The sequence below is a fragment of the Ascaphus truei genome, chromosome 3 (assembly GCF_040206685.1).
Source record: "Ascaphus truei isolate aAscTru1 chromosome 3, aAscTru1.hap1, whole genome shotgun sequence".
NCBI classification, from domain to species: domain Eukaryota; kingdom Metazoa; phylum Chordata; class Amphibia; order Anura; family Ascaphidae; genus Ascaphus; species Ascaphus truei.
Window position 1 is genome coordinate 24476982 of NC_134485.1, and position 26566 is coordinate 24503547.

Genomic DNA, 26566 nt, shown 5'->3' on the forward strand with positions numbered 1-26566 from the left:
TACCCTCTTGTAGAGAAAAGGGTATCACACCATAACACACAGCCTAATCATAGCACAACTCAATCTGGTGGAGTGTCAGTTTTTATACCTGGGGGCAAGTGCTTGTAACTCCGCCCCATAACAGGGCAGGTCCAGGTACTGACAGGCATCACACCATATACATGTGACCCAGTCAGTACCCTCCCCAGGTATGACACTCCAACTTCCAGTTTAGGCTTGCCCCTGGATAAGGCAACATAGTACCCATCCAGGCTGCAACTGCAGGCTAGGCCCTATGCAGTTTAACCCCAACACTGCCTGTTCCTATCAGGACTTATAGTGTTGAGGCCCGTGGAAGGCTATAGCCAGGGGCACTTGGCTACATCTATTTGCAATTTTATCCTATCATTACTTCCAATTCACGACTAACCAAAATATCAAACACCCTACTCTCCCCCCCAAAGTCGCATGGCTTGGAGATCTCACTTTAAATCCTAAATCAGCACAAACCCATCACTGAAACTCTCCTCTAGGGAACCGTCCTCAATGTTAAAAAAAAAAAATCTTTAATGAAATGCACTCGCCTCAGATTGAAATAATTGACATACCAAAGGATGGATAAAACAAACTTTAATCCTGATTTTTTTTTTAAAGCAATACAGATCACATCACTAGTGAAATTAAAACAGTCATTAACATGAAAATTCACACATTAAACCCAACATCTAGTCAAATTCCCCTTTGCACACAAGTGTACATCCATTTAATTTAAAACACATTAAACAGATGTATAAAACTATTGTGACAAATGGCAAACGACCCACTGACCACTATCACCTTCCGAATATTAAGTGCTTAACCAAGACAGCATGGAAAAGGTCACAGTTTGCACTGTGACCGCAATCCACATCCCCATGTAAGTGAGGGACAGGTTCTTTTCTTATACCATAAAATACATGTGGTTGAGAGAAACAATACTTCCATTGGCTGATGTTAAAAGGTTCAGCCACACATGGGACCAAATGAAAAAAGCAGCAATATGTGTAAGAGGTTACTGGTGCCCTCAAAACATGAAACCAGTTTTTTGAAAGTTTATTCAGGACAGGTTTGAAGGCCAAGGTGTATTTATATCTGGTATTCTGTCCCCTTTCATCTGCCATGGTGGTGCGAATAAACCAAATGACGTCAATCAAAATCAATCTTGCACCCAGTGTCATCTGTGTGTGAAAACTTTCACCCATTAAAATTATGAATTTCCATCAATAGATGTTTAATTGCACATTGATAGTTCACTTTGGTCCTAGGGAAGTTTCCTGTTTAAAAGATGTTTTTCATTTACCAGGGTATTCAGTGATCCTGAAAACTTGCCCAGGCAAGCACCCATTTCAATCAATGCATCTCTCCTACAATTCCATGAAACTTTGTAGCTTACTTTACATTTTTGACCTGGGAAGTCATTCCAGAAAAAGGATGAAGAGTAAATGTGCGACAAAGATAACCTTCAGAACAGGTTTTGTGAGTCTGTACTGATATTCAGGAGCTACGCGAAGAAGGGTAAATAAGGGCAACCAAAACGAGTTACCGTTTTCTACGTGAAATTTAATTTGATGTTTTCCCCCTACACCAGGGTGTTTGCGTCTCAGCAGACGCCTCCGAGCGATCTTGCGCTCAAAGAATGTGAAGTTCACAGCTCAGCCTTGTAGTATTTGGAGAATATTAACCAAGAAGTAACAGGGCATTGGAATATTCCAGGCATTCGACTGTTCCACCGATTGCTCAGAGATATCCTTAAAACCTGACCTCTTGTGGGGTGGGCGGGTATCCAGAAGACTGGAGTTGAGAATCCCTGGAATAATCTAACAAAATGCAGTTTAGCTATGAAGCCGTGGAGGTTTTGGGTGGAGGTTTGTTTGAAAGCTTCACAAATAGTGACAAGCCACATGACAGCCCAGAGGAGACATATAAAACATCCGAAGTCCGGTGTTTGCTGAATATAAACCATGTGGAGTTCACAGGAGCAGCATTAAGTGACCCCTGTTAGCATTAAGTAGGAAAAATCCATAAGGGAAACACTGTCCAAACAAATAACTTTTATTACATGCTGGTTTTATCTTGGCTGGCAGTGCTGGCGCCCTGGTTTTCCGCACCTGGTAAGCACGGCGACTCGTCCGTTCTCAGGCGTTTAGATTCTGGGGATCTGCATAAAGTGTCTTCGGTTGCTGAATTATTTTCTGTAATACAGATGGATGTTAATGAAACGGGGGGGGGGGGGGTCAGAAAAGTGTGGATACCCTTCAGAGCTATGCATGACAACAGGAGACACCAAGTGTAATTTATGTCAAAGGGGACTGCAATAAACTGCAGAGTGTGGGTTAAAATGTCTATTAAAATGATAACGAGACACCTTTTATAGTACAAAGTATCTACATGCACCTAGAGAGATCTGCAGTAGCAGTATTGGTTCTATAGCATCTACAGCAGTGGTTCTTCCCTTATTTTGAGCAGGGACACACCTGAAGGTTTTTTTTTTTTTTTTTGTATTCTCGGGACACCCAGGCTTGTCAGACCTTACTTATCCCCTCCTTGCGAAGGCCACACACCGCGCCGCCACACACACGCGCGTGCCACACACGCGCGCCACACACACACGCCACACACACCTTAATCAAAAACACCAATGTCACCCCATTCCCTTCAGGTCCTCTCCCTTCCCAAACACCTAAAACATATCAGCTGCTCAGCGGGCGCAGGCTGCGCTGTCTGTAGATAGAGGGGCCAATGTCTCTCCTCTGTGCCGGGCCAAGAGGGGAGATGCTGACTGCAGTCTATCCCTGGGCAGGATGGTACGTGCCCGCTGAGCAGCCAGCTTTGCCCCCCTTCCCCCCGGCCTTGGCAGAGGGTCACAGCAGTACCAGAATTCTGCATCACCCTGGACCTCGGGACCAGCTGCATCTGAAGTGCAGAAAACGAACCACCACTTATTAAAGCAGCGATCTTGCATTCCTTTTTTTCCTTTTCTCAGTAGGTTTGAAGCAGGGGGTCTCCGGAGCTTAACCTCATTAATTTCATTTCCAGGGACACCCTGCTCCCCGACACACTTACCTCCGCAGTAGGTGCCGTTAGCGGCTCCGGCAGCGCTGCGTTTGGCACCAACAATGGCGGATTTAAACCTCTGCGTCACGCGGGCCAATAGGAAGCCGTGATGTCATCCCTCGCAGCTTCCTACAGCCCCCGCGTGAGCAGGGCAGTTAAACCTCCAGAGCTGCTACCTGCACACCCTACGTAGGAACGTATATCAAGCAGCAGGGGGTACACAGAGCTGAAATTAAGGCGGTTTACCCCCTGCTTCTCACCTATTTAACAAAAAATAAATAAATAAAACACATTCTGCTGCTTTCAGACATAAAAAGGGACTTCCCCTTTGAGTGATTAACTTTTAGGAATTAGGCAATATTAACGGTTGTTGACATCTCTATTTTGTTATCCACTAAGGCGCCAATTTTACATACTCAAACAGCAGATATATTTGTATTGATGCAGCTCACTTTATATATCACTACACGCAGTACGTACACAGAATAGATATGCCGCTTACCACTTGTAGTAGCTTCAGACGAGGACGCAGTGGAAGCCGGACTAGTTTGTGGCGAGCTTGGAGAATTGGTCTTCACAGGAATTAGGCTGATTCTCCTGGGGGGGGGGGAATAAGATGCAAAAGTTTGCAGAGTACACTAAGGCCCTTTAGCAATGGGCTGAGAAGCGGCTTCCCGGTGCCAGAGAAAAGGAGTTCAACTTAATTCAGATAAATGGGACTAAATTACCCGGATTCACCGCGAAAAATAAAGAAAGTGACCTATGTATCATATAACCCAAGCAGAAAATACACATTATAAAAAGGGAAATTGGATAAAAACAGAAGGGATAAAATTTCAAGGAAGGAACTGAAGATCTGTAACAAATAAAATATATCCTGGTCTTAATTCACTGAGAAGCCAGGTATTCTCCTTCCAGGCAGGTTAAAAAAGCAGCGCTCCAGGGGACCAATATAGTATTTATTAAAGTGAAATCAGATCGACATTTCGGTCCTAACCCATGGACCTTTGTCAAGAGGCATCTTGACAAAGGTCCATGTTTAGGACCGAAACGTCGATCTGATTTCACTTGAATAAATCCAATATTGGTCCCCTGGAGCGCTTGCCTTTTTTTCCTGCTTGGGAGGATACATCGCTTCGGGGATTGCGCCGTTTGGCGCAGGGCGTGCACCCGAGGCAGTTCCAAACAAAGGGTCATGTGAGGTCAACTTTTTTTTCTATACCTATTAACTGAGGTGCAGGTATTAAAAACATTTCCATTACCCCTTTGTTGCAGGAAGGCCCTGCCATACATGGCAGACTCCTCAGGCAATGAAGCTGGTGTTACAGGTGCATTACTAGCTAGCAGTGACGAGGATTATCTGAATGAAGGCCTAGCCTGCAGACCATGGCCCCATATCTGTGATATTAAAAAAGGCACTGAATAATTCTAAATAATTTTACCACAAATAGCTGGTGCTTTAAAACCTACCGAACCGGAGCCTCTATCCCATTTTTTGCACATACCAAGTAGCACACAGCAAAAATAAATACATTGAGGAATTACAGCTTAAATAGACATGTAGAGTTTTGCAAATACAAACATAAAAATAAGGTTTTTGGGCAGCCGATATATTTCAAAGGACATTGGGATCACTTAATTAATTACACTTGACTCGAACACCCTACAAGACTAATATTGTATCGGGTTCCGAAACGTGTACAAAGCCGATCTAACGCTTATACTGTATCTAGAGAAGCCCAATATGTTTCTACTATGCCTTACAACAGGGGTGCGCAAACTTCAGCCTGTGCCCCCTGTCTGGTCTTCCCCCCCGGCATCAAGTGACGCCGCAGGATTCAGGTGAGCCCGCGGTGTCATTTGAAGCTGGGTTGCCATGGCGACGCGTCGCCTGAAGCCACGGTAAGGGAATTTACAGAGGCCTCGCGCATTCCCCCGGCATTTAATATTAATGCCTTCGAGCAAGCGTGGGGCCTCTAACCGCCGCGCCTTCTCAGCTCCCCCCCCCCCCCCCACAGAAAATCTTTGCGCACCCCCTGCCTTACAATATCCAATTGTTATGAATGCATAAAAACAGCACTTTTTTTTTGGTTTACACAATATTAGAGGGATATCCATTTAACTTATCTTTGTTTCTCCATGAAAAAAAAAGTGAGACTATAGCTGATAAGCTAAAGAAATGCCAGTTTCCCATATATCCTAGTCTGCACTACATTGCAGCTAAATTTGATATCACAATCTACAGTACCACTATCTAGCTCATTTACTAGGGATAGTGATGCAACCCTCCCTACAGAATATTGCTGTACCCAGACAGAACACCAATACTTCACTTTATAGCTATTGTTCCTGACCAGTGTCACACTTTTTACCCCTGCACATATATATTTTTTTTTTATTTATTGATTAGTTATTACTTGTACTTATATTTCTAATTCGGCATTTTATAACTAGGAATTAAAAGTAGATTTTTATCGTACCTCCACCACGCAATTAATAGAGCGAGTGCAGCACACAGCATTTTCCTCTTTATCCCTGTTTTTTGCAGCCTCAATTAGTACACAGCTATTACTCAACTTTGAGCTACTAATTAACGGAGCTCAGTTTCCTTTTATGCTATACCAGTTTGCGATATATACTGTTCTTAGGTCAAATATGTGTAATATTAGAGTGCGTGTGTAACGCACGATTACACTGACAATGGGATGAACCCCCCCAACTATTCCTTTACTCATTTATCGATTTTAAAATGCTGATCCTTTATATTTGTAACCTTTCAACTCATCTTGCCTACAGCAACTTCCACTTTATTTATTTTATTGCTTAGCTTATCATTTATTTATTTTTTCAAACAGGACAAGAGTGAGGCCTTTAAGAGATATAGATAGAGAGATATAGATAGAGAGATATAGATAGAGAGATAACTAGATAGATCTAGAGAGAGAGAGATAACACACACACACGCCTTCTAAAAAGCTATATATCGGCTACACCGCAACATGCCAGTGGCGCCTGCAACACATTGCTCTGGGTTAAAGTTCAGATCTCCATGCCGCAATGAAATAATTCTCTTATAGATTTGCCAGTGGTTACCTTGGGATGGGTGTGGTGGGTTTGCTCCAGGCTTCCAGAGTATTCAGAGTAATTCTCCTGGGCTGCCCTGCTTTACGGCCTTGTCCATTCTTCCCATCCGCTGAAGTGGGCGTTGGGGGGATAAGTCTGATACCTACTGGTGTTGAGGGGGACTCCTGAGAGGAAGCTGTAGGTGTCCTGCTGCTAACAGGAGTGCGAGGGCTGATCGGCTCAATGGGCCTGCTTGTTGGTGTGAGTTCCACCGGTTTTGGTGCAGGGGAGGACACACTGCTTGCCTGAAGTTTCTTTGTTTTCTTATCCATGGTGGAAGGAGTCTTCATGACCAAGACAGGTTTCTCCTTCAGGGGAACTCCGAGTTCACCTTTATCGAAGGTCACAAAGGAGCAGTACCCGTCTGTGGAGGATATTGCCAAGAAGGTTCCATCACTGGACCTGTACACCGCAAGACAGGGGCCAGGAAACCGTTAGCTTCGGATACAAAGTGAAGTTTTTAAACACTTGTACAAATATGTATTTATTGTTACTGCGGTACAACCAAAAGGTTTGAGAGCACGCTTAAAAAAATGATATATGTATGCACACACAGCTGTCTCTTACACATACTAATACTCCTTGTTTTTTCATCCCTATACACCAATAGGGACCACATAGTGTCCACACACACTTTTAGTTATGCTACAATCTCTCACAGTTCCACACCTACCCACACCATTTATATTAACTCCCACTCCACACACACCTTTTGTAAAGCACTGTATATACTGTGGGCTTTACATTCATTTATATTCACACAGATACACACACACACTCTTACATCACTTACTTTCAGGAACCATTTAACACGTCTAGCCATAAATCACATCCACGCCGGGGGAGGGACAAGCACAGATAACATTCCAAGAGACACTGTTTTTAAGTATACTCTTTGCTTGCTTCATTCATTGTAACATCGCCGGAAGAAGAGATCAGGGTACCTCGAAAGCTCGCTTTATTTTTTGATTATTGAAGCTCGGCTAACACGTACTGATACGTACGTGTGTGTGGTGTGTGTGGTGTGTGTGGTGTGTGTGGTGTGTGTGGTGTGTGGTGTGTGTGGTGTGTGTGGTGTGTGTGGTGTGTGTGGTGTGTGTGGTGTGTGTGGTGTGGTGTGTGTGGTGTGGTGTGTGGTGTGTGTGTGTGGTGTGTGTGGTGTGTGTGGTGTGTGTGGTGGTGTGTGTGTGTGGTGTGTGTGGTGTGGTGTGTGGTGTGGTGTGTGGTGTGGTGTGTGGTGTGGTGTGTGTGGTGTGTGTGGGGTGTGTGGGGTGTGGTGTGTGTGGTGTGTGTGGTGTGTGTGGTGTGTGTGGTGTGGTGTGTGGTGTGTGTGGTGTGTGTGGTGTGTGTGGTGGTGTGTGTGGTGTGGTGTGTGGTGTGGTGTGTGGTGTGGTGTGTGGTGTGGTGTGGTGTGTGGTGTGTGGTGTGGTGTGTGTGGGGTGTGTGGTGTGTGGTGTGTGGGGTGTGTGGGGTGTGTGGGGTGTGTGGGGTGTGTGGTGTGTGTGGTGTGTGTGGTGTGTGTGGTGTGGTGTGTGTGGTGTGTGTGGTGTGGTGTGTGGTGTGGTGTGTGGTGTGTGTGGTGTGTGTGGTGTGTGGTGTGTGGTGTGTGGTGTGGTGTGTGGTGTGTGGTGTGTGGTGTGTGGTGTGTGTGGTGTGTGGTGTGGTGTGTGGTGTGGTGTGTGGTGTGGTGTGTGGTGTGTGTGGTGTGGTGTGTGTGGTGTGTGGTGTGTGGTGTGTGGTGTGTATATATATATGTATATATATATATATATATATATATATATATATATATATATATATATATATATATATATATATATATATATATATATATATTCGTAGTGCTACTCTAATCAGAGCTAAAATGTAAGTGTGTAATGGTATGTGAACGTGCAACAAAATATTAATCTATAGGTGTAATAACATACAAATATAAGAAATGACCAGTATGAATATAAGATTCAGGCAGCAAATAATGCACAGCGGGTGCAGCAAGTTCACCTCCACTGGGGGCAAGTCCATAGGTCTATAAGAAAGTTCCAATAACGCGCTCCTCACCGGTGTACAGACACGTCGCAGACAAACTCACATTTAACATAACAACATTTATTATTTTATGTCCTTCCCATATGTTAAATGTGAGTTTGTCCGTTTGTCACTTGTATACACACACCACATTTTATTTTATTTTTTTGGAACTTTTTATTGACATTTGAGAGCAGGACCTCAAGAAAAAAAAAAAAAGCCAAAACAATTAACTCAAAATGGAGGCACATGTATCTAAAAAAACATGTCGGCATGAACTGTAACAAGTAGATAACATATTGAACTAACAGAACATAAAATGTATGAGATATTTATTAGTTTCATACAAGTTATATTGGGATCTGGAAAGACCCTTTCCTCAAGAAAGACAGCACACATCTCTAAGTTACCTTTCCCTTGAATTAAGCCCCCCCCCCCCCCATACCAGATAATGAGTTTAAACAACCAACGTCTCTAGGCACTGAATTTTTTTTCTTTTAGAATTATGGGCCCAATATTTACCATAACAAATCAACAAGCTCAGATCTCAATCTACGGCGTGCAGCCTTTCACTGGATAGAATGAATACAATAATATCTGTATGTAAGATAGGTGACCACAATTACTTTTCATGCAACTACTGTAACTGAAATTCAAAACCCATGTTGCCCGTTAGCATCCATTTTGACTTGTCAGCTGTGTTAGAAATCCAAGGTGTCCATTCAGAACAAGAAGAGACAATTTGTTATTATTAGGGAGAAGGAGTGGCTCAGTGAGTAAAGACACTGACTGACACGGACATTGCTGCAGGTATCGGCTCCTTGTGACCTTGGGCAAGTCACTTTATCTCCCTGTGCCTCAGCCACCAAAAACATAGATTGTAAGCTCTACAGGGCAGGGACCTGTGCCTGCAAAATGTCTCTGTAAAGTTCTGCGTACAATTAGCAGCGCTATACAAGAACATGCTATTATTATGAAATGAAAGACTTCCAGACAAAAAAGGTCTCCAAACACGAGGTCAGATATCAAGAGAGAGGACTGGGAATAAACAGATATTGCAAAAGCTTTATCCAGAATTACCAGATGTTCTCACATGTCCTTAAACAACAAGGTCAGCACAAAAACCCGGCTTTATTTTTTTATTCTTTAATAAACTTTATGGGATATTTTAAAATGTAATACAGCTCAACCCCGTTATAACGCGATCCGTTACAACGCGAATCCGCTTATAACGCGATGCAAGCGTGGTCCCAATTTTCGTATTTATGAATAGTTTACAACACGATTATTGGTATCCTAAATACTTTATTGTGCAACGCATACAATTGTACATTATTTCTAACGCGATCCGCTTATAACGTGATGTGATTCTTTCGACCCAAGCACAGCGTTATAAGGGGGTTGAGCTGTATAACTTCAATCAGCCTTTATATACCTCATCCAAACCCCTAGGAATAGATTCCTCAACGGTCCATCTCTTAGTATGTCCTGATATTAGATAAACGTAATGGGAACCTGAACAGACATCAGTGGTTACAATTTTAAAGTAGTCAGAAAAGAAGTCAGACTTTGAGATTACGATCCAAGAGATTTATCCCCTTTAAACTCGAGACTGAATTAGTGAAATAGTATAAATAAGTGCCATAATTGTGGCTATGCAAAAAAAATAATGAATTTGTTTAACACCAAAAGGGGTCCTCCACCCTCGAGCTGAGATAGGACAGAAAATAAATTCTACGTGCAGGAGGCACTATAAACAGCCACACTGCTCCATTCCAGGTAATATTGTCGTTTACCGAAAATCAAATCCGATATGTCAATAACATTCCCAACAAGAGAAACAAGGCAGGGAAATGGTGCGGATAGACTACCCAGGAAAAGACAGTGACCTTGAGATCCGATAGTAATTTTCTCTTTTTGGTTGTCCCACGGCAGTGGGCACCAAAGGGAAGTGCCCAAGCAGCAACAATAAAGAGCGAGGGTAAGAAATAAAGGAAAACAAAATGGTACTATAGATGGTGTCTATTTGCAGTTACACCAGACTGGAGAACTTTTCAGCCAAAGCATGCAACTGCTGATGTCTGAACAGCCAACTGTTAGGACTTTCATTAATACCTTTTATAAAGTACTAACTGCTGCCCTGCATAATTTCCCAGAAGCTGAAGCCTCTGCCGCCCAAGATGTGGCCATGGATCTTGTGGAATGAGACGGCCTCTTTTGGACGGCATCAGCTTTCTTAATAAAGGTTACTATCCATTGACAGTTCATTTGGAGATGGCCTGCCCTCTTCTTTCTCCCAAAGCGACAATAAAGACCCCACCTCTCTTTGAGCCGTTCCATTCTGACAAGAAAATGCCTCATTTTACAATGTCCAGAGATGGGTCTGCATCTCAATATTTGATTATTTGGACAGAATGATGGTAGGATAACTTCCTGATTCATGTGAAAAACAGAAATTACTTTTGACAAGAGCGGTAGTACTGGTCTAATAACCACCTCATCCTGGTGGCAGACAAGAAGAGGTTCTTTAAACGAACAATGCTTGTAGCTCAACTATGCTACATGCTGATGTTATTGCTACCAAAAGAACCGTTCTTTAGAGTAAGATCTGTATCTCATGTTAGCTGAAGCGGTTCGAACGGAGATCTGGTGAGGGCCTGTAGGATCCGCTATAAATCCCAAGAGGAACATGATCCCTGAATTGAAGTTTAATTTTACGCATTATCTGGAAGAAAAGCATTAGATCCACTGCAGACAGTTGTCTTACTGGTAGTGCAGTAACTGGACTGTCAGGGAAAGGACAACAGTTTGTAAAAAAAAAAATTGTAAAATTGACCGGGAGTATGGTTTTAAAAAAAAAAAAAAAAAAAAAAACAATCCATCATCTGCACCATTCATAAAAACGATGTAAAATTCTGTAATACACCTTAGATGTGGACATTTTTCTAGCTGCCATTAATGTTTGTACGACTTCTGAGAGAGCCCTCTTTTTTGCAGCAGGATCCGCCCAACCTCCAAGTCAACAAAGCCCAAATCTCTGGATTGGTATGCTGAATTGGGCGCCGAGACAGGTGTGGTTACATTAGCAACCGCTATGGTTGGTCCCCTTGCACAGGGGTGTGCAAGATTTTTTTTTTTTTTGGGGGGGGGGGGGGGAGGGGGGGGGGGGGGGCGGGGTCTCTTTTCTCCGCGTTTGGATGAAGAGTTTCCACAGCACCTCTGAGATCGATGAAGAGCTACGCGTTTTCGCCCTGAACAGGGCTTCCTCAGGCTCGAGCCAGAGAGACTTTTTGCCCACTAACCACCTATTGATTCCGTTTGCTGTTGAATCTCTTCCTCTAGAAGCAACAGTTGCTTCTTGGTTTTTAATCTTTAAACCCTCTAACATTTTTAAATCCGTGGTTTAGTTGCTGTTATTATTGTATGCTAGTTTTTCAATAAAGATATCACCACCCATAGTGCTCAGTGTCCCATAGTTCATCTAGGATTGGATCGAGCCCCTCGGGGTTTCCTAGCATAGCATTTGGAGCACCAAAGATACCTCTACGAGTGTGTACTCACACTGGCCCGTGTGAGTATTTTGATATATCCTTTTATTCCCCTTCTACCAGTGTTAAACATTTGACCTCTGGTCAGTGTTTGTTTGTATATTTACCTGAAGACCTGTTATCTACACGGGTGTTTACAAGATACGGATATAGGAGATCACTCACATTATGCCGGGTGAGTGGAATATTATCCATTATTATCCTATATGTGCAATAAGATATTGCTTCATCTCCTTCCCCTGTACCGCAGCCGATCTGTGTATACGTGTGCCTAATTGCCTTTTCATTTATCGTTTATATTTCCGTGAGAGGCGGACTACTGTGAAGAATCCACCTATCCAACGAGAAACATCCAGGACGCAGTAAGAAGTAAAGAAAAAAAGGACCAGAAAGAAAGAAGAACCATCACCCAGAAGCAAGACACGAACGAACGAAAAAGAAACCTTGATGGGATACAACTTACACAAGGCCGTGTAAGTTATTTATTTATTTATCTATTGAATTTTGTGAACCCACACATATACGTAAGCTCCCCATCCAAGGAGTTATCCATCTTTCTCTGAGGGATCAATGAAGGTATAAGCACCTCACTGATCATCAGCGAAAGAAAGCATACTTTCCTCACACTGTGCTCCCCCATCTCTTCTTGTGTTCCATATATATCAAGGGTCCTGGATAGACCCTAGTGGGGTCTTTTGAGTCACACGAGGACATTTCAAGAGAATATCAACAAGGTTGTATTATACCTTTCTTATTTTAAAAGGATATCCATATTTAATATAAACAACGGTTAGAGTTAGCGCCCGGGTGACACCACAACTAAGAGGGAGTGTACCTTTAAAACCAGAACCGTCTAAACTTAAAGGCTAAATGCCCATGATGTAGCCCAGTCAGTAAGCGAAGGTCTTATCCGAGATACATTGTGTTAACTCACCATGAAATATCACTCAGCGTGTGATAATGCACATTAGAAACATAGCCAAAGGGAAACAGCTGCTGTGTGTCATAAAAAAGCACGGCGTCTTCTGAAGCGACGGCGAACACCATGCGGTATGGTTTGGTGATGAGACCCGGGGCTGGGTTCTCACCAGATTCATCTAAGAGGAAGAACAAAAAGGTGATCAGTGATGACTGCTCACAATCTACATCGCCCTGTGCTGGAACAGCAACGATATAAAAAGGGAGGACTTCTCTCCCAAATAGGAAGAACTATTGTCGTCAATTAGTAGATTCTGAAATTGGAGTTACATCAAATAAAATGCGGCAACTTCCACCATTTAGCCCCCCACCCCTACAACCTCTCGCCAAGCAAAAAGGCTGCAAAACGTTTTACCTTGAACATGCCGGAAAATGCATTATCCACATCCTGTCGCATAAAAATGTCTTAATTTTATATTAAAGGAAATATAGTTCTCCTTGCAATGGGTTTAAGGACACCCGGGGACCAGTAACATTACACAAGAAATGTGGTGCAGGCCTCGCAGGCATCGAGGGGGTTAAAGGACCTTGTACGTGGCTGTGTTCAGCAAATGTGTAACGCAGAGGTTCTCAACTCTAGTCCTCGAGAATCCTCAACAGGTCAGGCTCAGCAAAGGTGGCTCAGACGAAAGACAGCCTCTGACTGAGCCACGTGTGCTGAAGCAGGGATACCCTGAAAACCTGACCTGTTGGGGGGGAGGAGCACGAGGACTGGAGTTGGGAACCCCTGGGGTAAACTAATAGTCTTGCTGGTGATGGCTAAAACTTCTACCAAGAAAACAGGGGCCGTTTGCAGTGTATTTATTAATTAGTTTATATTAGTGTTAGGACCCTCGAGATGTGGTCTGCCGTGTAGGGGCTCATGGGCTTACAACACTTTGGCCAAAGAGTTAAACTAAAAGACCATTTTATTCAAAAGATATCTATATATCTATCTATCCATATATATATAGGTATAGAGATAGATAGATAGGTATAGAGATAGATAGATAGGTATAGAGATAGATAGATATAGAGATAGATAAATAGATATTGATATAGATAGATATTGATATAGATAGATATTGATATAGATAGATATTGATATAGATAGATATCCATCTATCTATCTATCTATCTATACCTCTCTATCTCTATCAATATCTTTCTCTCTCAATATCTATCTCTCTCTCTCTCTCTCTCTCTCTCAATATCTATCTATCTCTCTCTCTCTCAATATCTATCTATCTCTCTCTCTCTCAATATCTATCTATCTCTCTCTCTCTCAATATCTATCTATCTCTCTCTCTCTCAATATCTATCTATCTCTCTCTCTCTCTCAATATCTATCTATCTCTCTCTCTCTCTCAATATCTATCTATCTCTCTCTCTCTCAATATCTATCTATCTCTCTCAATATCTATCTCTCTCTCTCTCTCTCAATATCTATCTCTCTCTCTCTCTCTCTCTCTCAATATCTATCTCTCTCTCTCTCAATATCTATCTCTCTCTCTCAATATCTATCTATCTATCTCTCTCTCTCTCTCTCTCTCTCTCTCTCTCAATATCTATCTCTCTCTCTCAATATCTATCTCTCTCAATATCTATCTCTCTCTCTCTCAATATATATCTCTCTCTCTCTCAATATCTATCTCTCTCTCAATATCTATCTCTCTCTCTCTCAATATCTCTCTCTCTCTCAATATCTCTCTCTCTCTCAATATCTCTCTCTCTCTATACCTATCTATCTCTCTCTCTCTCTATACCTATCTATCTATCTCTCTCTATACCTATCTATCTATCTCTCTCTCTACCTATCTATCTATCTCTCTCTCTACCTATCTATCTCTGTGTGTGTGTGTGTGTGTGTGTGTGTGTGTGTGTGTGTGTGTGTGTGTGTGTGTGTGTGTGTGTGTGTGTGTGTGTGTGTGTGTGTGTGTGTGTGTGTGTGTGTGTGTGTGTGTGTGTGTGATTAAATATTTATTAATACTGACACACGAGAGAGAAAAAATGAATATTAACTGGAACAGCATATGCAGACTCCAGGGACACACAAAGAAACTCATTCAAAAAGCCTACAAATAACCATTATAAAATGGCCGTTGTATACTTTGAATCCTAATTTGCAGCAGTAAGAAGAGATCTTCCAACCATCAAGTGATTTGGACAATACATTCCGAGGCTTCATCTCACAGCCTTCCAATTCTACTCCACTCTCTGCCATAATACCCATAATACCCGGGATACAAAGATGGGAAACATTCTTCAGAACCGGGACTGGACCATGACTAGGCTACATTAATTGGCAAGTTGTTTTTTTTTTAGTGACCAAACGACCCTTAATGAGAAGTGTTGAAACAAAGTAACATGAATGGATTGTAGGCCGGACAATAGCTGTTGTATTTGCCCGGCTTGCTTGTCTACATGTTGCAGCTAGTGAATTTGCACTGTAGCAGTGGCTTATTGGCAAGGGTAGAGCCGTTAAAGGGTCCTGGAGTACACAATACATTCATTGGGATGCCCACTGTACCTTTGTTCACTACTGGTCTCAGCTCATAGTAGACAGGGCAGCAACGTACAGCAAGTGTAGCTTTTTTTGGACAGGGAAGGTGAGCTATTGGCCTGATGGAAAGATACAGCAGAATTGTAAGAGCACATAGGAACAGGATACAAAGAAATAGGAACAGGATACAAAGAAATAGGAACAGGATACAAAGAAATAGGAACAGGATACAAAGAAATAGGAACAGGATACAAAGAAATAGGAACAGGATACAAAGAAATAGAAGTAGAATTACATCACTGGACAGACCTTTTCAGATTTTTCCTGGAGAAAACGTATGTAGTATTAATGACATTCTCTCCAGCCTCAACACAGCCAGCTGCAAACACAAATACAGCAAATTAGCAAAAAAATAAAAGAATGTAAATAGTCAAAATGGAATGGGTAAAAAAAAAAATTTAAAAAGGGAACTTTTACAAACTAAATAAAGGCAAAAAAACACGTACTGTATTTGTTGCTATAAATCTCCCAAAGACACGCATTTAGCGTTTTCAATATTCCGCAATATTGTTTTGTATCCCTGCAGTACTATCAATATAAATATATGAAGTATACTGAAATGCTCCAAGCAACATCTTATGTCTGATAATTGCTACCTAACTTAAGACAAAAAAAAGGAGTGTCATGCAAAGCGTGAGCTGTTACAACTCATACTGAGCTATGCTGGAAGTCCTAAGCAGTGCGGGAATCACATGAGGCTTCATGGAAGGACTAGTGTCTATTGTGTACGGTACACACCTGGTGTGAGAAGCAGGGACCCATCGGGAGTGAAGGTAAGCCTACGGAAGAAGGACTTCATGCTGTCATCGTGAAACATCCGGTAACTTTTGTTCTACATGGTGAAACCAGAAGGGGGGAAAAAAAAAAATTCTTAGCCCATTTTACCCCAAACTTCCAGAATTTGCTGCGTTTAGTCGTGTTCCACAGGGTTATCCCATGTGTGGGATTTGGGTGAAAATGGTCAGCTATGGGAAGAATTAAATGTGGCCATAGTACCAAATCTGGAAGACTGGATTGAGTGCACCATGGGGCTATATTTACATTAGCAGTGCTACATCATAGCTACCAGCACAGCAATGATGGCCCTTCACGGCACACAAGTGGACGGGCTGTGAGCTGTACTCACACATAGAAGGTGCTGTAATGGAGCAGCACCAAATATGGTCCATTTATGTGAATGGTGCCCCTTCACCACAGGGGTCTTATCGAGTAGCATTCCTTAGTAAATAAGGCGCAATATGCTTTTCAATGGTCGATTTCAGCGAAATAAAAAAATGGGAAAATGTTGAGAGGAACAGGAATTTCATTGGGAAAGGACTACGGCAGTGGTGACAAAAACTCCAATACAATAAAAGGATACCTCTCCTTCCACGCCGGTACCCGATGTCATCTTCCCAACATTATACGCAACCCTTTTAGTCTTCGTGCTGTACACTCTCAGAACACTAGAAACGGGAGAGACGTGTTGCGGATTACACGACGCGGTGACACCTCCATATACAGAGATACTATACATAATCTATATATGGAAATGAGAGGGATATATATACACAGAATAGATATCCATTCACAAACACAAGAAATGTAAACATTAAGTGACTGCGATCATTACTTATTCCTCATACGGCAGGTTAGATTTGTGCCATCACCTGCAGCACTAGAAGAAGGCAGCTGCAGTGTATTGAGATTATTCACTTATCACAATCTACATGTCCACCCCCGAGGTGGCTGAACATCGGGAGGGAAATATCTTTGCTCAATGTAGTTGTGCGGTGGATGAAGTGTGGAAGGGGAAGTGATGTGCTCCAAAATTAGCACAACGCAGGAGGTATTTAGTAAAGAAACTCGATGCTCTGCAGCTACAGAGAACATGCACACCATATGCTACACATTACTTCCATTCACAAAGTACCTTACCGGTCACAGCTTAGGGTAGCAATATACTGCCCCAGGGGGTCCCAGGTTACCCCCTGCACGTAGCTTTTGTGTTCATTGAATATAGAGAGCTTTTGTCCTGGGAATAAAAGAGAGAGGCAGCATTATGGAAAAGGTATTTAGCATTGAGGACTAGGCAGCGGTGAAAAGTAATTAAGTAGCATTACTTTCTACCAGACAATAAATACCACACTTGTTTTAAATTACTGCCAAGTAACCCAAAATCCGCATCAGCAGTCACAGTTAATGAGCCTTCAACAAACAGTTTGAAAAGACAAAAGATATGTTCGATATAAAAAAAACTTTGTTTAATGTATTTCATGATTATATATTAAAAAAAAAAATTGCAAATCAGTGCGTTTATTTTTAAATTATTTCCTCACATTTTATACGACTATTATGATGAGAAAGAATAGTCTCCTAATGAGAATTGAGAAGCTGTAGAAAATTCCACCCGCCCATAGTCTTGTCTAAGCTTTCCTGGAGTGGGGGGTCCCCCAAGGCTGCTCTGTGGTGCCCTTCAACTAGGGACCCCTCGGTTCCAGGGATATTGAGATCATTTCAGCCGCTCCACCGAGAAGGTACGTTTTAGGGTAGGGGGGTTAACTTTTGGGGTTTTTAGCGTAGGGGGTAGCATTAATATTAGTGGTTAAGATTAGGGGGTTTTAGGGTAAGCGCTTTAACTTAATGACGTACCTTAGCAGAGGAGCGGCCGGCGGCTGACTGTCCTGGCGGCGAGGCTAGCAGCGGCTAAATGCCGAAACGGCTGCCACCAGATGTCCTAGACCGGTATGAACACACCCACACAAAAGTGCCAAACTACCGCAGGGTGACAGTTAGAAAGTGGCAACATTCTACTGTTTCCACCAGGCAAGTATCCTCCCCCAAGGGGCAAACAGGCGAGTTATAGCGCAGACACACTGCGGGCAGTGCTGCTCTAACAGCTGGAGGACACCTCCGCTTGGGACGGTTACTCATGGGGTATGAACTTTCCTGATCACAGAAGTCTCCCCTTTAAAAAAAAAAATCTATTTAAGAACAAAACAATATGGAGGACAACGCATGACGCGCACAACAGTTAGGATGTTACAGCATTAGGGTGTTCATGCCCATCGCCATTTCTTTCCCTTACGTCATCTCGCCCTTTCCCAAACGGTTTTTAGTTTTAAAATCTGATGGTTCAGGAGATAAACGTTTGAAATATTGCATGTCCAGGAGGTTAAAGTTCTGCGCAGAGCACTGTAACGGTTCCTTACCCCGGTAACCACAGCAGCTAGAGATAATAAAGTCGTCTTAACACTAGAAAAGCATTTTTTTTTGTTGGACTTTTTCTTTTAAATGTTCTGGGGGGCAAGATGCCAATATTATACAAGTTAAACTCCTATATGCTTCTGGAGGGGGTTGCTGCTTCTAGGAAGGAGCAGTCTGGTGGGTGTCTATGAAATGGGGGAGGGGGAGAAGAACGGAGCTAGATATCTGGGTACCAGTTTCTTGAAAGCACAGCCCATCCAGCCGCTCCCCCACGTGCATTGCAAGGCTGTGCTAAGGAATATGTTGTCGTCAACTGATCCTGCACATACAGAAGTATATAACCCCCTCCTTGGATTAACTATTTCCCCCAAAAAAATGATCGTGTCGTTTTGACAGAATGCCGAGACTTTCCCAAGTCACAGCAACGCGCCGTCCCGAATCCCTCTCACAGGCTTCAGAAATCAGATTAACCCATGGTAGGAAGCTGCAGTACCCATGTGGACAAACTGCGCTCCCATCACGTGGTTTCCAATGCGGTGCTATGACATTTAAACAATATTTCTTGGCTAGTAGTGAGACAAATTTTATTTTTAACTTGCGGTATTATTGCTTAGGACAAATGGTAAAAGAGCCATGTGCAATGTGAAGGAGAAACCCACCCTCGTCTAAGATACCGCCTGAGAACTATTCTCCAGCAGTTTGAGAAGTATTATTGGTTTTAAGTGAACAGTTTTTTAAACGTAGGTGTGATCCGGTTCGGATCCCAACATCAGCTTCGTGTGAAGTTACTTTACCTCTCTGTGCCTCAGGCACCAACAATGAGAAAATGTATTAATTCAGGATAAAACGTTGACCGCCCGCCCCCCCTCCCCCCCCCCCCCGCAGAGGTGTTACCTCGAGTGACATCCCACATAATTGCTGTATTATCCACGGATGCGGATGCCATGAAAAGGCCGTCAGGTGTCCAGCACATATCGTACACGTCCTCCAAGTGACCCCTGGAAAGAACAAAGGATTACTGGGGAGACTGGTGCCTTCAAGAACAAAAAGTGAACTAAAGCCAGGGTGCTCAACTCCAGTCCTCAATACCGCCCCCCCCCCCTCCCCCAGCATGTTGGGTTTTAAGGATATCCCAGCTTCAGTAAAGGTGGCTCAATCAGTGGCTCAGTAGACAACTGCCTCATCTGTGCTGAAGCAGAGATATCCTTAAAACCTGACATGTTGGGGGGTCTTGATGTCTGGAGTTGAGCAGCACAGAACTAAAAAGGACAGTAGCGTGTTTAATAGCTAAAACAACTTGCACCTTTTAATAAAAAATAAATAAAATATAATAATAAATCATTCAAATGGTGCCCGTTCCCATGGTAAACACATGTTTGGGGGATTTTTACTATCTTTAATATATTTTGGCGAGAAGACTCTGTCCTCAAAGCCACTGGCAAATGGTTTGTTTTCTTTGCAAAGTAGTTATGAAGCGACCATTGGCCACAGATTAAAACAAATAGCGGATATGCATAACTCAGCATTTTGGAAGTGTAATCATCTTATTCTGGTTCTCCGCTGCCCGGTACGGTAACTAGGAACCGGGAGAGCAGGGACTGGACTGTGGCCATGTCGTTTGGTTAAACACGCTACTGCAGGAATTCCCATTGCAGTTTAGCAGACGGATACCTTAATGTTTTAAACACGGTCCAGTTTTCCTTGTTGAGCACCAAGTCATCTTCCTCAAACGGCGTTTGTTCGGGTTCTTTGTCATTGAGCTTCCACAATAGGATCGCAGCATCTTCACAACGATAAGATCTTTAATAAGTACACGTGAAGTGTTCAAGTGAATATTTAACCCTTTCCGGCCAGTGGGGCATTGTGTTGCCGCCTGATCTGGAGCCAGAAGCCTTTGATTTGTGAGACCTCATTAAAAAAAAGGGAAGAAAAAGCAGCAATCCCTCTAAATAGTATAATAAAAAATAATTTCCTTTCTTTTTACTATTGTAAAGTCCTTGTCTTTAGCAATCCCACCTTTTTTTAAAGATGCCGTTCAAGCAGTATCCTACATGTGTTTTTTTTTAATAAATCAGTTCTGTACTATGAGATATACTTGTAGCATTTAAAAAAAAAAAAATTTTTTAATGTTTTCTAATAAAAGCATTTTTATTTCTATAGCAACCATTTACAAAGTCACATCCCCTTCCTCTTCTGGGACAGACTCTGGCACACCCCTTTTGCCCTCTCTATAGTAGTGCACAAATTGTATCTAGTGCCTGCCTGGTCACATGATCTTCCACACAGAACTTTGCATCTTGGGTAATCTTCTCCAGCACTAACAGTGATATAAAGAACCCCCGAGCCTAATCTTCAGCGATCGATTACAGGAAAACGGATCGATCTGCAGATTGTATTGATGCACATATTGCATGGGGGATTTTTGTTTGCGCTCCGTCGCATTGTCGCGCTTACAATAAGCGCACGCGGCGGCAATGTATTTGTTTTTGGGCGGCATCACCATCGCCCGTCGCGGGCACTATACGCACGGCCTTATCAGGCTCCCTGTACTTACCCAGGGAGGGGGGGGGGGGTATTTATTTCTGCATTGGTTGAGTGGCATATTTTACCAAGTGACTAATCAGGCTGTACCAGCAACATTGATGTGGTTTTGACTATTCCAATATCATGACCAGGAGGGGATCTGACACTGTATTGCCTATCAGCTTCCTTTTTGGTTAACCATCTCACCACTGACATCAGTGGACACACTTGTATCAAGGCATTACTCTCTCTGATGTTACAGACAGGCTATATGCTGATTAGCAATACCACTTTCACAATGACACAAGTATCTTAAAGTTGAGTGTTAACCAAGTTACTTTATTGCCTTTCATCACTTTGGGCAGACCTATTAAGCCACTGACACAATCAGACCCTGCTGGAATCAAATACACAGGCAGTGTGGGCGGAATATAGGCCTTTTTGCAGTTGATCACTCATGTACACCCTCATGGTTACCATTAGCAATCATTTCCAATTACACCTACCAGGTTGTTACAAGAAATTAATTCAGATTGCCTAAATGTACACCATTAGCAATTTATACACTCATATGCCCTCGCATTGTTTTAACCACGTCTGCACACTGCAGCTATTTTTATTCTTTAGTTCACGTTAATAGTATTACCCTAGGGGTCATTAAAATTGTTTTTATATCTAATTATACCAATTAATTATCAGGTCTCACAATTCAGCATTAGCCCTTATTAGCCCAATATTGCTACTGGTTAGGCTTCTGATTTCCAACCTTTTTTGTTTGGAGGAACCCTTGAAGTATTTCGAAAAATCTCAGGGACCCCCTATCTGGCTGACACATATTAGGTTCGACAGGGGTCAGTCACAACATTTCACACCTCTCGAGCCACCTCTATTTCCCACCCTCTACCCATGTATTTCTCTCCCATCCATCTCACTAACTCTCCCCCCTCCCGCCTCGCATGTATTTATCCCTTGCGTCTCCCTCTTACTCCCTCTTTTGCTCACTCACTCCCAACTGCCCCCCTCTTCTCACTTGCCCCTACCTTCCGTCAATTACCCCACCCTCTCTCAATCCACCCTACAAAATACATACCAAAAAAACCCACCCCCAAGGGGAGTGGGGGGTTCTGGAACCCCTCAGACTGCCTCAAGGAGCCACAGGGTTCCACAGAACCCTGGTTGGGAATCACTGGGTTAGGCTATAACTCTAGACATACGGATTATCTGCCTCTGTAAACCACCAATATGGTTCTCTTCCAATGTGATGATGTTAGCCTATACGGCTTATACCTGCTTTACTTTTTAGAGTGTGCACCAACAAAGAGGATCCCTGCTCGCTCTACCTATTCCCGAGCTATGGCTAGTACATGTCAATGTTTAGCAGACTGGGTGCAGGGCAGACATCACAATAGGTAAATAACTTACCATCTCCTCCAGAGGCCAAGATCTCACCGTTTGGGGAAAACCGAACAACATTGACGGCTTTGGTGTGACGAGCAAGACTGGCCAAGAACTCGACGATCGCTTTCCCGTCTGGTCCCAGCTCTATTTTCCACACCTAGCGACAAGCAAAGAGATCACTGCCTCTTTGAGGAGATTGAACAGCTTTATTACAGGATATAAAAACAAAAAACAATGTAAAGGGCGCTCGCTAGTCCAATATAGTGAGCAGTGATAGAATACTAGAAGTGCTCACTAAATGTGCCAATGCAATAGTATTGTGATATACAATATAAAATGGGTGATTCAAGTTCAAACAGATGTGCAGCTCAAAATCCTTTTTTTTTCAGAAAAGGAGAAATAAAGACACAATAGTGCAATACTGTGCTCATCGGATAATACTTTAAAACAATCTGGTGTAGGAATGGCACTCACATACTTAACAAGGGTATATCCACTTCAGCAAATAGCAGGCTAAGCTGCTCTGAACATCAGAAGACTGACTCCCAATGGCCAGCTTCTCAAAGTAAAAAAAAAGGAGGAATAAAATTGTGCAGATGGTCATGATAATGGAGAGTTTATATTAAAAACGGAACAAAGTGTGCCCTCCCGCTCTAATAAGAAAGGGGGGTGAAGGGGAGGAGGGCGGCCACAGGAGGCGCTAAGCTTGTTTCAGTGCTTTTATTTATTCTGGAAGTATACAGCGAGGGACACGTTGGTGTAGGTGAACTGCTGTATAAATGTGACCTAGTGAATGTTAAAGCAGGATTATAGCTAGTTTGCCCGTGCTCTCTAATGCTACGCTTATAGTGCCGCGACACGACGGTCGCTGGAAAATCAAATAGAGATGACTTCCAGCGATCGCGACCAATCCGTCGCGCTTACTATAAGCGCACGCAACGACGGCAATGCATTTGTTTTGCTGCGACGTCGCGTCGCTGTCGCCGGCACTATAAGCGCAGCATAAAGCAGATAGATCGCACCCAAATAGCCCTTTGTTTTTCAGAACAAGAACAAAATGATGACGATACATTTGGATACAAGCAGCGGCGGATTTCTAGGCACTTAGCTGTTGTGGTCGCCTCCACTCCTCTTTCTGAACCGCAGCGACTTCACGTCGCACGGCTTCACGTTGCCATGGTAACACAACGTCGTGGCCACGAGACGCCGTGACATCACGTTGGTGACATCCGCGGCGTCATTTGGCGCTGCGTTTCAGAAGGAGAAGCAGGGCGGCAGGCGAGGAGGCGGCCGCAACAGATAAATGACTTCCCATCAGGCCCGATAGCGCTGCAAAAGTATGTGGGGGCAGACATGTTTGCCGCCACAGGACTAACGGGCAATCCGTCACTGGACACAAGGTCACCCCAAAACTGTGAGAAGTGGCAAAAACAAGTAATATAATGCTGGAGACGCACTCTTTGTGCCTCACGCAGCGCAGGTTCCCCTACGGATACACCTCATTAGCTGTACACTGATGGAGGGAGGAGCTCAGTAGTGTCTTGTGGGAGTTTGCAGAAGGACTCTCTGCTCGTTATTCTTCACAGTTAGGGCTGAGAGATGTACATCTTTCCATTCTTTGTGGATCTCTTGTATCGGCTTTTGCACTCCTCTTATTCAACATCAAATTACTAAGGGACATCACATTTTTTTTGTTACAACACCTGGAATCTTTTAATTTAAAAGAAAAATAGTTTGGATAAATGTATTGCAATATATAGCACCAATGTACAAAGCGCTTTACAGAATAAACAATAAAATACAGGGAATTCTAATACAGGCGGCCCCCCCGACAAGAGTTTTGTCTACCTGGGCCGCGGTCACGTGGTGGCACGCAGCCAATGGCAGGGCAGATATGCCCCATCATGCCCCCCCCCCCATCCCCCACAGACTGCCGATTGCGGCTGTAGTCTCTGGCGCGCGTGCAGCAGGGAGGACTGGGGCCTTAGCATACAGCACTTCCACTGCAGCAAGGTATTCTGGGTAATGACAGGCAAATGAGCACAGTGTGTCACTTTTTGCCTCTTGTCCATTTTAATATGAACCCCCTATAAGCTTCTGCCTGCTGTATTATAAAGAGTCAGAAGGAACTTACCCTCACAGTGGTGTCCACGCCGGCTGACGCCATTCTGTTGATCTTGTCTGTCCCATGCTGGAAATCCACGCTGTACACAGGCTCCTTGTTGTGCCAAGCGATCTCGCAGGTGACAACTTTCATCCTTGAAGAGACCGGTTCTACTCCTAATCAGATAAAGATGCACACCGATCAGTACAACTTTAACCCCGTCCCTACCAGAGGTCCCACTGAAAGGTTAACAAGCCTCCGATGAGGACATACCAATTGCTGGCATACCCCGCCAGCCTATCAACAGCCGATTTAAATTGACTACAGGCATACGCCGCATTAACGTACGCAATGGGACCGGAGCATGTATGTAAAGCGAAAATGTATTTAAAGTGAAGCACTACCTTTTTCCCACTTATTGATGCATGTACTGTACTGCAATCGTCATATACGTGCATAACTGATGTAAATAACGCATTTGTAACAGGCTCTATAGTCTCCCCACTTGCGCACCGCTTCGGTACAGTTAGGGAGCCGGTATTGCTGTTCAGGACGTGCTGACAAGCGCATGCGTGAGCTGTTGTTTGCCTAATGGGCGATATGTCCTTACTCGCGAGTGTACTTAAACCGGGGTATGCCTGTAATCATTACAGTGTTTGGAAAACGAAAAATTATTTTTATTATTATTTAATATCGGATGCAAAGGTCATTGATTAAAGGTGTGTGTGTGTAATTTTAGCTCAGTGGACCGCGTTACTCTTTTATATGTGATGCAAAGGCCATAGAGTGGGAGAGTCCAGAGCTGAACTGCGTTAATCTCAGCTGCGGGGACCCCCTGCTTCCCGAGATACATAACTCCATAGGGGGTGCCGGTAGCAGCTCTGGCTGGGCTAGTTGGAGCCATCCTTATGGCGGATTAAATGTCCCGCGTGCCAATAGGAAGCCGCGACATCATTCCACGCAGCTCCCTATTGGCCTGGGCGACCTGGACAGTTGAACCTGCTGAGCTTCTACCCACTGAGGCAAGTAGCAAGGGGGTCCCGGAAGCTGAAATTAACGTATTTTATTTTTGGAGAGCATGTGCTCCTTTTAAGTGACCATTTGAGGCCGAGGCATCCGAATGAAGATTGTTTGAAACTCATTTTTACATAGTGCGATCTTTGGAAAGATCTACGTGTGCTTCTCACCACTTACGCCGGCTGCTTTTCCTGAGAGAAGTGAGTGTTTCTAGCTCGTGTGATTAAATAGTCATCATACAAAGTACTTAGGATAAATTGAACAAAAACACACAATCCTGGATATCTCTTTAGAAAAGGGATTAGATGGTCATATAATTTGGGAACATGTTGATTATGACAAGGAGGATCTGACAACTAGCTTTCAGTCAGATACATAATCTGAGGCAGGATCTCAACTTCTTTTTCCTTGACCCCCATAGGGGCTGCAAGTAGCGGGCAGCAGCACTCCCTGGGTTTATAGATTTGCCCTCATATGGGAATGTGTATGTAACAGGTTATGTATGTACAGCACCCCAACTGCAAGCCTATAAAAGGGGTTAATAGTACAGGATCTGACTCACAGGCTTCCATCATAAAGCGCGCAAAAAAAAAAAAAAAGGCAACCCCCCCCCCTATAAAAGTTTTTTTTGCAGTAACTGCAAACGCGCTCCTATTTCCCCATTTCCCAACAATGAAATAAAGCCGGGCAAGATCTGCCCTTCTTTCACAGATCAGATAAATCATACAGAATGTAACCCGCCCCCCCGGAGGGCATGATCTACCCACTTAGCAGAGACCTAACCGGGGGCATGATCTGCCATCCCTTGCACAGGGCACATTGCTGAACCAATGCAAGGACCCATCACCACACCAACTCCTTTACTAGGTGGTATCCGTGCCCGTGTCCCGACCCCCCCGGTGCAGGACCCCCCCGGTGCAGGACCCCCCCGGTGCAGGACCCCCCCGGTGCAGTCCTACTTGCACACTAAGTACCTGGCAGAAGATGCTGCAGCTCGCGCGCTCTCTGCTGTGTTGACTGCAGGAATTTTTTTATTTTTTTCCCGCGCGC

General features: G+C 43.5%; 1 protein-coding gene across 1 annotated transcript; it reads right to left on the reverse strand.

The window, feature by feature from the left end:
- Positions 1 to 601: 601 nt before the first annotated feature.
- CHAF1B (chromatin assembly factor 1 subunit B) lies at positions 602 to 26566 on the reverse strand. Its single transcript, XM_075593785.1, has 14 exons — positions 26491 to 26566; positions 24530 to 24675; positions 22420 to 22552; positions 20146 to 20257; positions 19369 to 19472; positions 17206 to 17302; positions 16649 to 16733; positions 16027 to 16120; positions 15538 to 15607; positions 15256 to 15347; positions 12703 to 12865; positions 6166 to 6597; positions 3575 to 3669; positions 602 to 2210 (listed from the first exon to the last, which is right to left on the reverse strand). The coding sequence occupies exons 2-14, from the start codon at positions 24650 to 24652 to the stop codon at positions 2074 to 2076; spliced, it is 1737 nt and encodes a 578-aa protein (XP_075449900.1). The 5' UTR covers positions 24653 to 24675; positions 26491 to 26566; the 3' UTR covers positions 602 to 2073.

Coding starts and splice junctions, on each gene's coding strand:
- CHAF1B (XM_075593785.1), bottom strand. CDS start 24,652: ATGAAAGTTGTCACCTGCGAGATCGCTTGGCACAACAAGGAGCCTGTG. Junction 16,121..16,648: donor GTACCGGCGTGGAAGGAGAG/GTATCCTTTTAT, acceptor TTCACCATGTAG/AACAAAAGTTACCGGATGTT. Junction 6,598..12,702: donor ACGCTGAGTGATATTTCATG/GTGAGTTAACAC, acceptor TGCGGTGTACAG/GTCCAGTGATGGAACCTTCT.